At 33.7% G+C, this 14264-nt stretch overlaps 1 protein-coding gene across 1 annotated transcript; it reads right to left on the bottom strand.

Annotated features, from left to right (window-relative positions):
- Positions 1-262: 262 nt before the first annotated feature.
- Positions 263-2082, bottom strand: LOC129288617 (protein ELC-like). The gene has a single exon (XM_054925286.1). The coding sequence runs from the start codon at positions 1876-1878 to the stop codon at positions 646-648; it is 1233 nt and encodes a 410-aa protein (XP_054781261.1). The 5' UTR covers positions 1879-2082; the 3' UTR covers positions 263-645.
- Between the last annotated feature and the right edge of the window lie 12182 nt (positions 2083-14264).

The following is a 14264-nucleotide window of genomic DNA, read 5'->3' as shown; positions in this document are numbered from 1 at the left end:
AGAAAAAACCTATGGAGAAATTTGTCCGAGACTATAACAATTGATTCCAAGATTAGTCTAAAACCACACTCCCCTGCTAGTCTAACTTTATGATAAGAAAAACGTAAACCTGAATGCTTATTGAATCCATGAATCCAAATACAGCCTGAGAAAGCATAATTAAAAAATAACAACACAAAAATCAAATGTAATTAAGAAAAATTACCCCAGCAAAGCAAACAGAGCCTTGACATTTACTTATTGCACAAGTTATATGATGCAATTAAAGAACCAATAGATGCAAGAATTTATTTTCTAAAGAACAAAAAATATATATCATGATATACCAATCCCTTTCCGAATTAACAGATACAAAGAAAGCCAAATCTACAATCTATAGGTTTACTTCAAAACAATCGCTAACAAGCCCAGACACCAAAATTGTTAAACGTGTTTATGTCTGTATAAGAACAGGAGACCAGCGTCATGTCCTGCCTAACAAGTTTTGACCTCAACCGAAGTTCTTGAAGTACTCACCAATTTATGCTATATTGGCAAGAAGCACTGACTCTACGTAATCAACAAATTTGATACTGAGCCCACAATGAAGGATTCCGACCTAATGATATACCTTCATCAGACATGAAAGCAACCATGTGCCCTCCGCTACCTTCCATAATGTGAATTCCGGGCAGCCATATTAGCAACCTGAGCCTGCAACTGAGCAGCTCTGACTTTCGAAGCTGTAGCACGTTGAAAGAACTGCTCTCTTGAAAGAGCCCTCACACTTCTTAAGTACTGATCAAATGGTATGGCGCCTGTCTGAACTGCCTTATCCAGTGAATAGACAGTATCTTCAATAGCCAAATCAACTGCTGTGCACTCAAGCATTTGCTTTGAAAGCACATCCACGCATTCGAAAACATCATCAATGTCCTCTACATTTCCCAGCTTTTTCCCTTGATTGTCTCTCAACCATCCCTCTAGAACATCTGTATTCATCAAAATCATCTGTAATTGCTGCTCCAAAGCTTCCTTCTCCTCCTGCATTTCCTTCAAACCCTTATTAATTTGCTCCTCTCTCTGCCTCAATACCACCTGCAAATTGAACAACCCTTCCATTTCAACCTCCCTCGTCTTCCTCAGTCCAGAAACATCAATATGTGCCATCTCCACTAGCTTATTGATGGCATTCCGCTTGTAAACCTCCGTTGGATCCTCCGTGTGAGTCTGTGATTGAACCCGAGCAGCTGCCCCACCACTACCATAAGGAGAAGGCGGATAGGTCCTCGGAGGAATCGGCGGGTGAGCATACCCAGCCGTAGACCCCAAACTCGACGAAATACCGGACAAACTGCCACTTGGATTAACCCCGAAATTCGAATTAGGGTTCGATGAAGGTGGCGGTGCTCTACGCTGGGAATAAAGCGGTGGATCGCGACCAAAAACAACACTCAAATTTTTCACAAGATCAACCAAATTGGAACTTGGGTATATCCAATTCTGCAAGTAAGGCACAGAAACCAGACCGGATGGGCTGACATGGGGATGAGGGCGCTTGATGATCATGTCTCGGGTCGGGTTCACATACACACAAGGTGGATGACGAGGGTATGACTCCATCAGCCATATAATGACTGGGATATTGTACGTGACGCCTTGAAAGGTCATCGGAATTGTCCCATCGGCTTGGAGGAGGATAACGGAGCGTCCATCATTGTGAGTGAAAGTAGCAGTTTTAGGATCAAGAGAAGGGAAGTTGGTGGTGAGATTAAGAAGGTGCTGACGGATGAGCCATTTGGTATCTTCGGTGTACGGAAGCGCCGATGGGCCACGCTGGGAGAGGACGGAGCTCAAGAACTGCTGGTTGGATTGGGAATTAGCCGCCGGTTGCACCATGATAATAGGGTTGGGTGCTGTATCGATGATTGAATGAAATTGAGGAAATCGAAGTCAGAAAACTACACAGAAGATGCGCTTCGCTTGAAAACTTGATGCGATGGAGTTGAGTGACAGGAAGAGGAAGGAGAAGACAACGATGCCGGGGATCCGCGTTAAGGAAAGGCCTCGAGATTTGGGTTTACGCGTAAGGAATGCTCACTCCGACGGAAATTTCAAAATTGACTCAAATTTACGCGAGATTACGTACTTTTTTTTTTTTTTTGGGGACCAGATTACGTACTTAGTTTATGGGTAATTTTTTTTTTTTTTTTTTACTTTTTGCCAAAGAGTTTGTGGTAAACTAAAAACTTGTCACTTTGTCTTTATATATATATATATATAATATTTTTATTCATGGTTTTTTTAATGGATTAATAATTAATTTAATAATATTAATAATAAGTGTTGTAAAAAAAATAATATTTATAACAAGAATCTATTATAACATAAATAATTTATAAATAATTTGCATGCCTTGATTTAATTAAAAAATACTGTAAATATATAAAACTAAATGTGTAGTATTTTTTCTTAGTTTATCGTGTATTCTTTCCATTTTATGTTATTTAAATTTTTAAAATATTATGATTTGAATATTAAAAATAGATATTTTTAGTACAAAATGTTTTTTTATTATAAAGTCACGGCAAAACCATACAAAGAGGCTAAAATCTATTTATATCTAAAACTATAAGATTACTACAATCATGCAGGAGAACATCAAAAATCATGATATCGAAGACATCAAAACTCGACCGGTAGGTTAAGAAGTCAGCACATCTATTTACTTTTCTATAAACGTAGTAAAATGTGTCTATCCAATCTCTCATAGTAAGTTCTCTTTTTTTTTTTTTTGATAGTGTCTGATAATAGATGACTCTCAAAGTAGGAGCAATTAATGAGTGACAATGCCTCTATTGAATTAGAATGAACATTGACTTTAGGCAAGTTCACATTCCAACAAAGGTTAAGACCTTCAAAAATTCTCATTAGTTATGCTAGATTGACATCCTAGGTATTTGGAAAATCCTTTAAACCAATTTTCTTTATCATCTCTGATAATGTCTTCACAAGTTGCTGCACCATTAATATTAACAGAGCCGTTTGTGTCAAGTTTAACCCATCCAAGTTCAGGTGGGCTCTATTTAGTGCCATTTGTATAGTCTTTTTTTCCCAACCGGGTGATTTTGGATAGAAATTTCAAATCATTGTTTATTTGCTGGGTGGTGGAGAAGCCAATATCGTTGTCTGGGACCTCATCTTTCAAGTATTAATTATTGCATCTAGTTTTCTAGATATTCCAGTAAGCTTGTGTAAAGAGTCTCTACTAGGGCATTCTTCTTATTTTAAGGTGCCTGCTTCAATCCTTGCATTCCAGATTATCCAATCCTACACATCAAGAGAGAAGATGGTGTTAAAATTTGTTGGATTAAATAATTTTAACTAAACCTCTTTAGCTTCCTCACAATCGTGTAAAATATGAATTGAAGAGTCAAGGGAGTTACAACCATGGGGATAGGTACATTGATAGAGAGTATTTCCAGTTGTTTGCTTGTGATTGAGTTGGAGACGATTCGAAGTATCCTTCTATAGAAAATATTTTATTTTTTATGTGTAGCCCATTTCCATATCTTAGTCCATATATTAGAGTGATGTTGTTCCTTATAGGATTTCATGGCTCTATAAGCAGATTTGATGGAAAAGTTGCTATCAGAGGATGGTCTCCCAAAAGGGATATCTTCTTCACCTTCTTGGTTAGAAGGTTGCATGAGTGAGATTCGTTTAATCACATTAGGGTAGAGATAGCAACCTAAAAGATCTATGTTCCATCCTCTTGTATTCTTGCGAAAGTCAGAAGCCCTAACATGGAGAATAAAATTGGCATTGAGAAATGCATGCTTAATAAGAGGGTTAGGGAGCGGAGATCATTTATCATATCAAAAGAATATTTGATTTCCTTTGTCAACTTTCCAACCTATATGAGTCATGAATTTATCCCAACCCTTGTAAATGCTACTCCAAGTATAAGAGCAAGTGTTTGGTTTAATTACTATTAGAATTTTGGGTTTATTGCATTTGTATTTATCACAGAAAATATATACCCAAAGATAGTTAGGCTTATTAATGAAGCCCTAACAAAGCTTCATGATGAAAATAATATTTTGATTCTTTAGCTTCTTAAGACCAAGCCCCCCAACTTTTCCGTTTATAGTAATTCTATCCCAAGAGAAAAGGTGAAGTTTTTTGTCCCCATTAGTCAAATCCTAAAGAAAAATTCTCAAAATTTTTTCCAATTCAGATAAAACGTTATTTAGTAGGAGCAAGTAAAGATCAAGTATGTTTGAAAAGATGAAATGAGCATAGTTTATATGATTTCATCTTTATAATGTTTAAAAAGGGTAAAACTCACTTCATAAGAGTTCAATATATCCAAAAAAGTTTAAATAGATTTATAATTATCTCAACTAAAAATTTTTTATTTTATCTAACATTTGACAACAATGAGCATATTTGAAAATAATTAATTGTATTATAATTAATTATGGAGATCAATAAGTGTAATATGTAATTTTAATTTCATTCCCAAAACAACAGTCAACAAGCTCTAAAGAAGCACCATACCATTCTCATACAATTATAGTGCATCTGCAAGCACACGCACATACACAAGATTGATATCCCAATATAATAAGGGAAAAAACAAATGTTCTTACAATTCTCCACTATAAACTGAAGTTCCTTACCCTTATTAACATCAAAGTTATAACTATCCTTATATCCCCTGGGACACAAGTTCGATCCTCTCATCAGGTCCATTTCTTTCACAAAACACACATACCCACAATTGATATCCCAACATAATAAGGGAAAAATCAAATGTTATTACAATTCTCCACTATAAACTAAAGTTCCTTACCCTTATGAACATCAAAGTTATAACTATCCTTATATCCCTTAGGACACAAGCTCGATCCTCTTATCAGGTTCATTTCTTTCACAACTTCCTTAAAGTTTAGAATCAATGACTTAACCTAATTTACGTCTATTCATCAATATCAGTTGCAATACTTTTATCAAATTTGTATAATACCCTCTAGAGTTAATCCAGTACCTATTATGAATCCTTAACTTCTAATGATAATTTAATAATAATAATCCTTGATGCCCTACATTTAGCTATCCATAAATGCTAATATTTCATGTTCACTCATTTATAACTCTTTTTTTTAAATGGGCGTTGAACATATTAGACTTGACAATTGAGACTTTATTTCACAAATAGATTACTATACATATAGACAGTGGCAGAGCCATATTGGAGTGAGGGGGTGCATCTTACTTTGGAGAAAATTACAAGTGGGACATGTAAAATTTACAACTTTACACTCCTTATTTTAATATTTTGCCCCCTTTGAACTAAATAAAAAATAGTTAGGTTTAAAAACTTATTAAATATATAATATTTTAATGATTTAAATAAAATGTGAATAGCATATTTATAATAAAAGACCATATCAACTTATCCAACATAATTTTTAAAATGAAAAATAATGATAAATTTATTTGTGTTATTATAATTTTTATCCTAGCATAATTATTACTATTTTAAAAAAATAATGATTTTTTATTAAATTAGTTCGTACCTCCTAACTCAGAGTCCTAGCTCCGCCACTGCATATAGAAATATACCTTGTGATTTTATGCTTGCTCAAACCTTTTCATTCCTTATCAAGAGAGAGAGGAAGGGAGGGGGGAGAGAGAGAGAGAGAGAGACCTCAAAAATGGACAAACTTTCCATTTCTAAACATAAAGTTTGAGAAATATTTTGTTCAATTGTTTATGAGAAAGTATCTAATTGTCATAATTTGTTTGAAAGGATAAGTCTTTCAAGTAGACAATTCGAAAGTGCTTTTGGCATAAGACCTTAAATCGCCAAAGAAATAATCTTTTTCACCAAATCATTTGTCTTGAGAACAAAGGTTCATGCAAACTTTAATGTGAAGAAATCTTCAAAAGACATACATATTCATTTTTAAGTATAATAAGTCTCTATGTATAGATTTAAACTTCAAATAAAAAGTTCTTCATTCATTAAACATTCTTGATTCTCACATTATAGAGTGTCTTCACTACTCCTGTTTGGGCCTTATTCTCACTATAAAGCACCTAACATCATTATATATGTAAATCCTTCCATATATCATTTACCCATCAACTTAATCAATATTTAAATTTCTTATTCTAAAAAAATCCACTATCCACATAACAATGGTTTATAGGGTGATTGTTACTTGCGGCTCCAATTCACCTTGTCAATTATGTAATCTATTTCTAGTACTAAACTATACAGTAATGCCCTTAGGATTTGACATTTTCTTGACTTCTTTGTTACCAATAAAACTTTCCAATAGCTCTCTCTCTCTTTTTGTGTGTGTGTGTGTGTGTGTGTGTGTGTGTGTGTGTGTGTGTGTTTCTCCATGATTCAATAATATATCCACATTGCAGTCATTTCCTCTAATCAAGTCCTAACAAGTGTAAATTGTTACCAATTATTTTTTTTTTCAAACATATCATCTATTACTAACTTATAGATCTTTGACTTCTTCATTTTACTTAAATTCCATTTTCTTGCCACACTATGTGTATAAACCTCCTCTTTAAAAGAGGAACTTTTAGATAAGTATTCAAACAACTTCCTTCAATGACCAAGTTTGTTGGAGAAATAATGAGAGAATTCAATCAACATATAGATATTTTTGCCACACATCTAGTACAATATAACAAGAAAATGTGATTTCCATAACTCAATTAGATATATCCTCTTTCAATTATGTACATTCTTATTAATATCTAATTGGATTTTTCTTTCTTTTTTTTTTTGTCTTAAAATTTCATTGCCACAAGGATAAATATGCTAATTTATCCATTCTCCCCTCCTAAGAATGAAGGCCAACCTAGAAGAGTAAATACAAATAATAAACCTTTAACTATACAAAGGGAAAGATATGTATAGAATACATATTACCAACTTTCTAAATACTCAATGCATAAACACAAGCACTAGATCAAGAATCTAATATCAAATTGTAAAACCTCCACTTAAACACATAATTAGCCCACATTTAACCTTAAAGTAGAACTACCATAGTAATTATAATGAATTTAATCAACAATAAAAGATATAATGGCATTAAATGATCAACCTTGGCTATTTGAAAACTCATAAAGTTAAGTAAGAAAACTTTATAAAGACAAAATTTTATAAATTATTTAATCTCAAAACCAAGTTTAGAATGTCATTTAACCATTATAAATCAAAGTAAAAAGTATTTGGGAAGCACAAAGCACATTTAGAGTAGAAAACAAGTCAAAATAGGGTTAAAAGGGTCATTTTTGCTCAGCAGAGGCACTTAGCCATAGCCAGAGCACATTAAGCCACAGCCTGTAACATTCTAATTTTTAATTCCTTGATTTATTAAGATTAATAAGGATAATTAAGTAAGTTAATGTGGTGTGTGGTCAGAGGAAAATAATAAGTATTTTTAGTTAGAATTTCAGGTATCATTTAGGTCTAAAGTGAAATGGGGTCATTTAGGGACCGGAAAGTAGGGGAAAAAAGCTAAAAAGCCTCTATGCCACATGCCGTGGTGCACCACATTGCATAAAGCCATTAAGTGAGAACTTCCTTCTCTGTGCCATATGTCGTGGCGCGTGGGAAGAGGCACCACAATACATGGTGCAAATTTTGCAAATATTAGTCACGAAATGAGACAAAAACAGAAACGAAATGAGAGGGAAATGGAAGAAACGCACCAAGATCTACTAAGGCACAATCTAAGAGAGGATTTGAGAAGGTATAAAGCTTCAAAATCATCTAAGGTAAGATTCTTAAACCCTTTCTCTTCTTTCCTCTTCCATTTTTTCAAGAATTTGAGTTAAGGTTTGAATGACGATGATAATTTCAGTCTATATAGGTTACGGGTCTGAATTTATTGACTCAAATGGAGTTAGGAGTTAATGAGAGTAAATTAGAGTATCTAAATCTAATATAATGAATTTTTGGTGTCTTGAGTTGTTGGGCACCATTAATATCTAAAAATTTCATTTATTATGGGTGGTTGGAAGATTGTGAATCCATTAATGAAAATTTAATAGTTCATTGATGTTATTAGGGACTAAAGGTAATTAATAAACCTAAGAGATAGGCTCAAATTTTTATGGAGTGAATATTAGGCAATTTAAAAGTAGAGATTGAGGGTTTAATGCTTGAGTTAGTAATGTTGATGAGAATTCAATATGATTGATTGTAGTTTTGGCTCTTGGTCACCTATTAGATTGAAAATTCAAGCTTGAAAGCTAGTAAATTAAGGGGCAAACCTTTGACCACTCAAAGATTTGAGGTAACTAGGGGAAATCCTACTTTAGGTAATTATATGTCAATTGATTGTAAATTGATTTCTAATTGTGAATTGTGAATGTTGCATGCATCGATTGAATTTTAATGTAAAAGCATATATTATCTTCAATAAGTGTATGAGAATTTAAATATGTATAATGTTATTTTTGGCTTGAAATGAAAAATGTGAAATCAAGATGGCTTTAAACTATGAACATGCATATATCTTTGGGAAGATGAATGTGTTGTTGTATTGAGGTAAATGTGTGTGAATGAAGAAATGGATTAGTGTAATAAGTGAGGAGAATGTAAGAAAATATTATTGAACATTCACTTGGGTAGTGCATGATTGTGAACCTAACGTGTGATTGTGATAAACAATAAATAAAAGTATGAAAAGAGTGAGCATTGTTTATGGCATGATCAGTGGGTGGGAATTCGTTTAGGGATTAGGAGTAGAGAAAATTCATGTGGTATTTAGGTTGCCCTCGGGTACATGAGGATATAGCATTATCCCACAGTTTGTCGAGGGACTGTCCCATAGTTTGTTGAGGGACTAAAATCTAGCTATCTCCACTGATTCAATGAGGAGAATAGTCTAGGATATGAGATACCCTAGAGATTTAAGAATGGAGAAACCCGTGGTTGAAGAGTGAGTCATGTGATCTTTAGCTGAGTCACACCTTACGATTGGTGAGCTTGGATAGTCCAATCACACGGATGAAGCCCTAATCAATGTTATAGCCCATAATTTTGTTCTGAGGAAATAAAGAAGATATAAGGTTAGTTGATCATTGTCTAAATAGATATATAACATGTCACACGTGTTGAGTTGTGGCAAGTTGCATGAATAAGGGGTCATGGTCATATATCTAAGACTATGGTGACAATGTGCGTAATATATGTGAGACAAAGATGTTATAGAATGAGCAATGATGAGTTATAATGTGTGTAAACGTGTTTTGTGTACTTAGTTTTATATGCATATGCTTGTTTTATAATTAATATATAATTATATAGGGTAAGTTTTACTTTAGTTACTGAGTGACTAGACTCACCCCTTTTATTTAACACTTTTCAGGCTTTAGCTCTGGTGTTGAGAGGGAGAAGACTTAGGAGGTTAAGAATTAGCATATTCCTACTGTATGCCTCTAGTTTAGATTTTCTTTGTGTAATAGTATATGATTGCTAATTCTAGGTTACATGCCATTATATTTACACTATTTTATTGTTGGAAATGTCTTATTTGTATTTTAGGCCTTAGGCATTTGTGTATGTTGAGATATATACATTTATAGGGCTAAAAATAATGATTTGAACATGTTTTGATTAATTTGGGTGTAATGCAATGACTATTTGCCTCCCTTTCTATTTTTGATAAAAAGGGGTTGAAGAGTGAATTGTTATTATACTATGGTTTAAGTGTGTGCGACGTATTTTACTGGTAGTCCTAAGTCTAATAGACATAGTCTAGGTGTCAGGAAAGACTATTAGCAATTGTTGAGGGTTTTGGACACCATTTTTATGTGAAAATTGTGAAAAGCGATCAAAATGAGTTTGGGTGTCCAACTTCCTATTGTGACTTATTTTAAAAGTGAAACCTATGCCATTAGTCTGTTCATATTAAGAGTTTTTCGTAGACACCTAGATCACATCATTTAGATGTCAGATGAAGAATTGGAGAGCATTGAAATTTCTTCAATTGTACCATCAAATGACAACAAAATTTGTTAAATTTTCGTGCAACATGCCATGGCACATGGCACCTGAGCCATGACATGTGGCACAGAGAGCAACACGCCATGGCGCAGCGTACACGAGCCATGATGCATTGCCCTATCACACATTTAAAGAATTTTTTTTCACTTGTTTTTTATTTATTTCACTCCTCTGAGGTATCCTATACTTTCATATCTTATTTTTACTCTGATATAAGAAGCTCTGATAGTTTGAACTCATTTGGATTTTGAAAAACTTGGGATCCCTTGCTTTTGAATTAAACTTTGGTAATTACTCTTTGAGTTAATGTTATGATTACCATGAATTATATTGGTTAATTGTGTTTAGGAGAGTGAGAATATTACAACTTAGTAACAGTTTCTCTAGTTTTGAGAACTGGTCTGGTGTTTGTTTAAATATGTGATTGAGATTGTTGTGCATTGCATATAGATAATTGGCAATATCCCATTACACTTGTTATTTCCCTCACCGAACTAGTGCTAATTCCCTTTTTCCTTGTTGAGATTGCTTCCATTCTTAGGAGGGGAGAATATGGTGCAAACATGAGCCAAGAATGTTGGAAATGCACTAGAGAATGTACAAACATCGAAACAGGAACCGATAAACCAAGAGCAACAACCAAGACCTCAATAGGGTAACAAAGACAATGCCTTAGATGAATTGAGGTGTATGATGATAGACATCTAAAGAAAAATGCATAAGTATGAAGAGATTCTCAAAAAGAGACTTGGGGAAAGCAGCATGATAGTTGAGAGAGTTGGGGTTGACTAAGAGGAAGCTTGAAATGATGTGCACACTGAGGTACATAGACATAGAGATGGAGAATATTATGAGGAAAGTATTCCTGAAAGGCTAATGTGTCTGGTACAACTTAGGACGAGTGAGTCAGAAGGCTCTATCGATATGGCTTTGAAGTGGTTCATAAAGTTGAATCCTCCTTCTTTTAAGGGTTTTATGGAGGATGGAGTAGCTAAGAAGTGGATCGATAGGCTTGAGATCATCTTCTTAGTCATGACCTGTATGACTGAGCAGAGGGTTCTCTTAGCCACATTTATGCTCAAAGATGCAACGAAGTAATGGTGAGAAAGTGTAAGACAAGTAGATGGTTCATAGTTGACATGGAGAGAATTTAAGAGACGATTCTTTGCCCATTATTTCCTAGCCTCATTCTGAGCAGAGAAAGAGGAAAAATTTCACAAACTCCAGCAGGAAAATATGAATGAGGAGGAATTTATAGCAAAGTTCAATGAGCTATCTAAGTACTTTACCTACTTGAGTCATCATGATGATGAGTACTGGAAGGCCGAGTTGTTTCTTGATAAGATGAGGCCTGAGTTCCAGCATATTAAGTGTTTAATATCACATAAGGTAAACAAACATGATTCACAATGCATCTTTATAATGTGTTTCACATGAAAAATGCAACCACCTTTTACCACTCCTTATATCATCTGACCAAATTCATGGACTATTATCTCATATAGGTCTAGCTTATATGATTGGACTAGCCTCGCTCTCTAATTGTGAAAGGTCACAAGGCTAAAGGCTCCCACACTTACTCTTGAACCATGGATTCCCCCTACTTGAATTTTAGGGTGTCATAAGTGTCCGACCTATACCATCCAATCTAAGACAGGTGATACCAAGCATTGTGCCCAACTCATGCCGTACCCATAGGTTGTTGGCAATACTAAGCACATATAATAATGAAGTATGCCAACCACTATGTGCAAACTCAGTAGAAGCTACACCACGTGAATTTTCTATCATAATTCCTTTACAATGCTAAAGTGAACTCCCACCCATTGTAATCATACAAGTTCAATCAACAAATGCAAATATAAGCTCATGCATATCATAGTAATTTACCATCCTCATAATTTCTAAAACTCTCATGATTATCACAGTTTACTATATATCTTATAATTTATAATAGCTTATTATATAATCAACTCATAGCCAATTTAAGCCTATAATTTATATTTCAAATACCTAATAACATTTATAAAAATATAATCATCAAGCATTTCATCACAAATATGTATGCTTACCACATATCTTCCAACATTATTAATTATGACCACTCATCATATTAACACATTCATCTCATAGGCAATTTAAGCTTAACATCTCATGTTCCAATATCATATAGCATTTATATAAATATAATCACCAAACACGTCATCACAATGAATCATGTTTCATTTTTGGGTAATAATTCAAAATCAGTATATTCATCCATAACCTCATTTTGCTCATTTCAACCCACCTATAATAATGCTTAAAGTGTAAATCTGGACACAATAATATACTATACTTCAATTCTTGGTTACCTCAACTCTTGATTTACCAATTAAGAGTACCCATGAATATCAAATGAAGCCTCCAATAAGCTCAATAGCATCAATAATGGTCAATCTACAATCAAACACATCAATAGTTATTAATGACTAATTATCCTTAATTAACTATTATCAAAGCCTAAACTTAAAAATCCCATTGTGGTTATCCATTTTTATGTTCCATTAGCTTCCACCCTTACATGGACATAATTGATTCAATGAAGCAATTACTGTGTAGAAATTGGAACATTAATTTCAACTTTGTATATTGTAAGGATAATAGGATGGCTAACTTCCTTGTTAAGTTGGCCCATAGGCTCCCTTGTGATTTTAACCTTTTAAACCAACTACCTATTAGTTAGGATTGGGTGGTTTTTAGGTTTTTTTTTTCCTTTGTTTTTCTCATTTGCTATTTCCTTTTGCCTTGTAAGTTGTTTGTTCTCTAGTTGTTATTCTTGTTAGAATGAAGTTTCCATTGCATATTCAAAAAAGAAAAAAAGAAATATCCTCAATAGGGATTTGGGATGTTAAAATCCAACACGTGCCGCAAGAAAGAAATGTTGAAGTAAACTTTTTAGCTAAGCAATGATTGGATGCTCTACCTAGTATTCATATATTCATGATTGTCTTCCCCAACCACCCTAGCATTCTTGATAAGGATGGGTTTGATATGGTAGTAGGGAATGGTTAATTAATTTTGGTTCCGTTTTTTTTTTTTTGTTTGTTGTTGCGAACAAAAAGACATTTTACGTATACTTTTTTCTCTTGTATTTGCCAATCATAAAACCAATCCCTTTGGCATTGTAACTAAACCTTTAGAATCTCAAGATGATAATCAAATGGATAATTCGTTTGTGGTTTCGGGTCTTCCCCACTTGATTTCCCTCACTCTCCAATCTCTGAGGAGATTCTTTAAGGATCTCAAATGTGTACTAAACGCTGCTATGAAAACAAACTACAGCCTCATTGTTAATAACTTCACTGATCTGGACTATGACGAGTTCACTGATTATTATTGGAAAATTAGTGAACACAAGGTGTGGCATATCGGAATAGCTTCTTCTTCTTCGCCCATATTGCTCTTTTTTTCTGGGCACTATAGAATTTTCTTAGAAATCTTAAACGAGCAAAAAATAATAAAAATAATAAAAGTAGGGGAGAAGTGATCAAAGTGGGAACAAATTTCCACTACTTTGAAACTTTCTCTCAAATCATACTTGGACATCAATGTGATATTTTAAACAATCAATATTAAGAGGATCAACATTAGCGTTGGCAAGTCAAAATAAACAATCAATATAGTCAAACTGTTAGACAAGACAAAATTATTCTATTTTTAAAAATATTGGGACAATAATAAGCCTTTAAATATTTTAAACTACCAAGTCTTTGAAAAAAAATTTGAATATAGATTTGTGAACATATTTTCATATTGAAAACTTTTAATACTATTTTCAATTAATTAAAAAAGGGAAATTATTTCATATGTATCAATGCGAATTTCTTCTGGCGATGGGTATGGCAACGAAGATGCCCCTAGCAGGTTTCCCCCCCCCCCCCCCCAGCAAATGAACATTCTATTATGCTCGCATCTTCCTGGCGCTGGGAATTGAGCACCATTCTAATTAATTACCATTATCTTAATTGCAATGCCTTCTTTTATCTTCCTTTTTAAAGCCTTTTTGGTATAATGGAATTGAGAGGATGAAAATAGAATTAAAAATTTGTCATGTTTAGTTAATTGGTTAAAATGAGATTGAATTTAATTTTCACATGGCAATCATTTCCATCAAAACTAATGAATTATGTTCCATTAAAAAAAAACTCACTTTTACAATTTGATATATTCTTTTTCATTTTTTACC

Source organism: Prosopis cineraria, unplaced genomic scaffold, assembly GCF_029017545.1.
Source record: "Prosopis cineraria cultivar Desert tree isolate PC_DT_omini unplaced genomic scaffold, ASM2901754v1 PC12, whole genome shotgun sequence".
Lineage (NCBI taxonomy): Eukaryota > Viridiplantae > Streptophyta > Magnoliopsida > Fabales > Fabaceae > Prosopis > Prosopis cineraria.
Note: the sequence above shows the minus strand (reverse complement) of the source record. Positions and strands in the feature narration are given on the sequence as shown.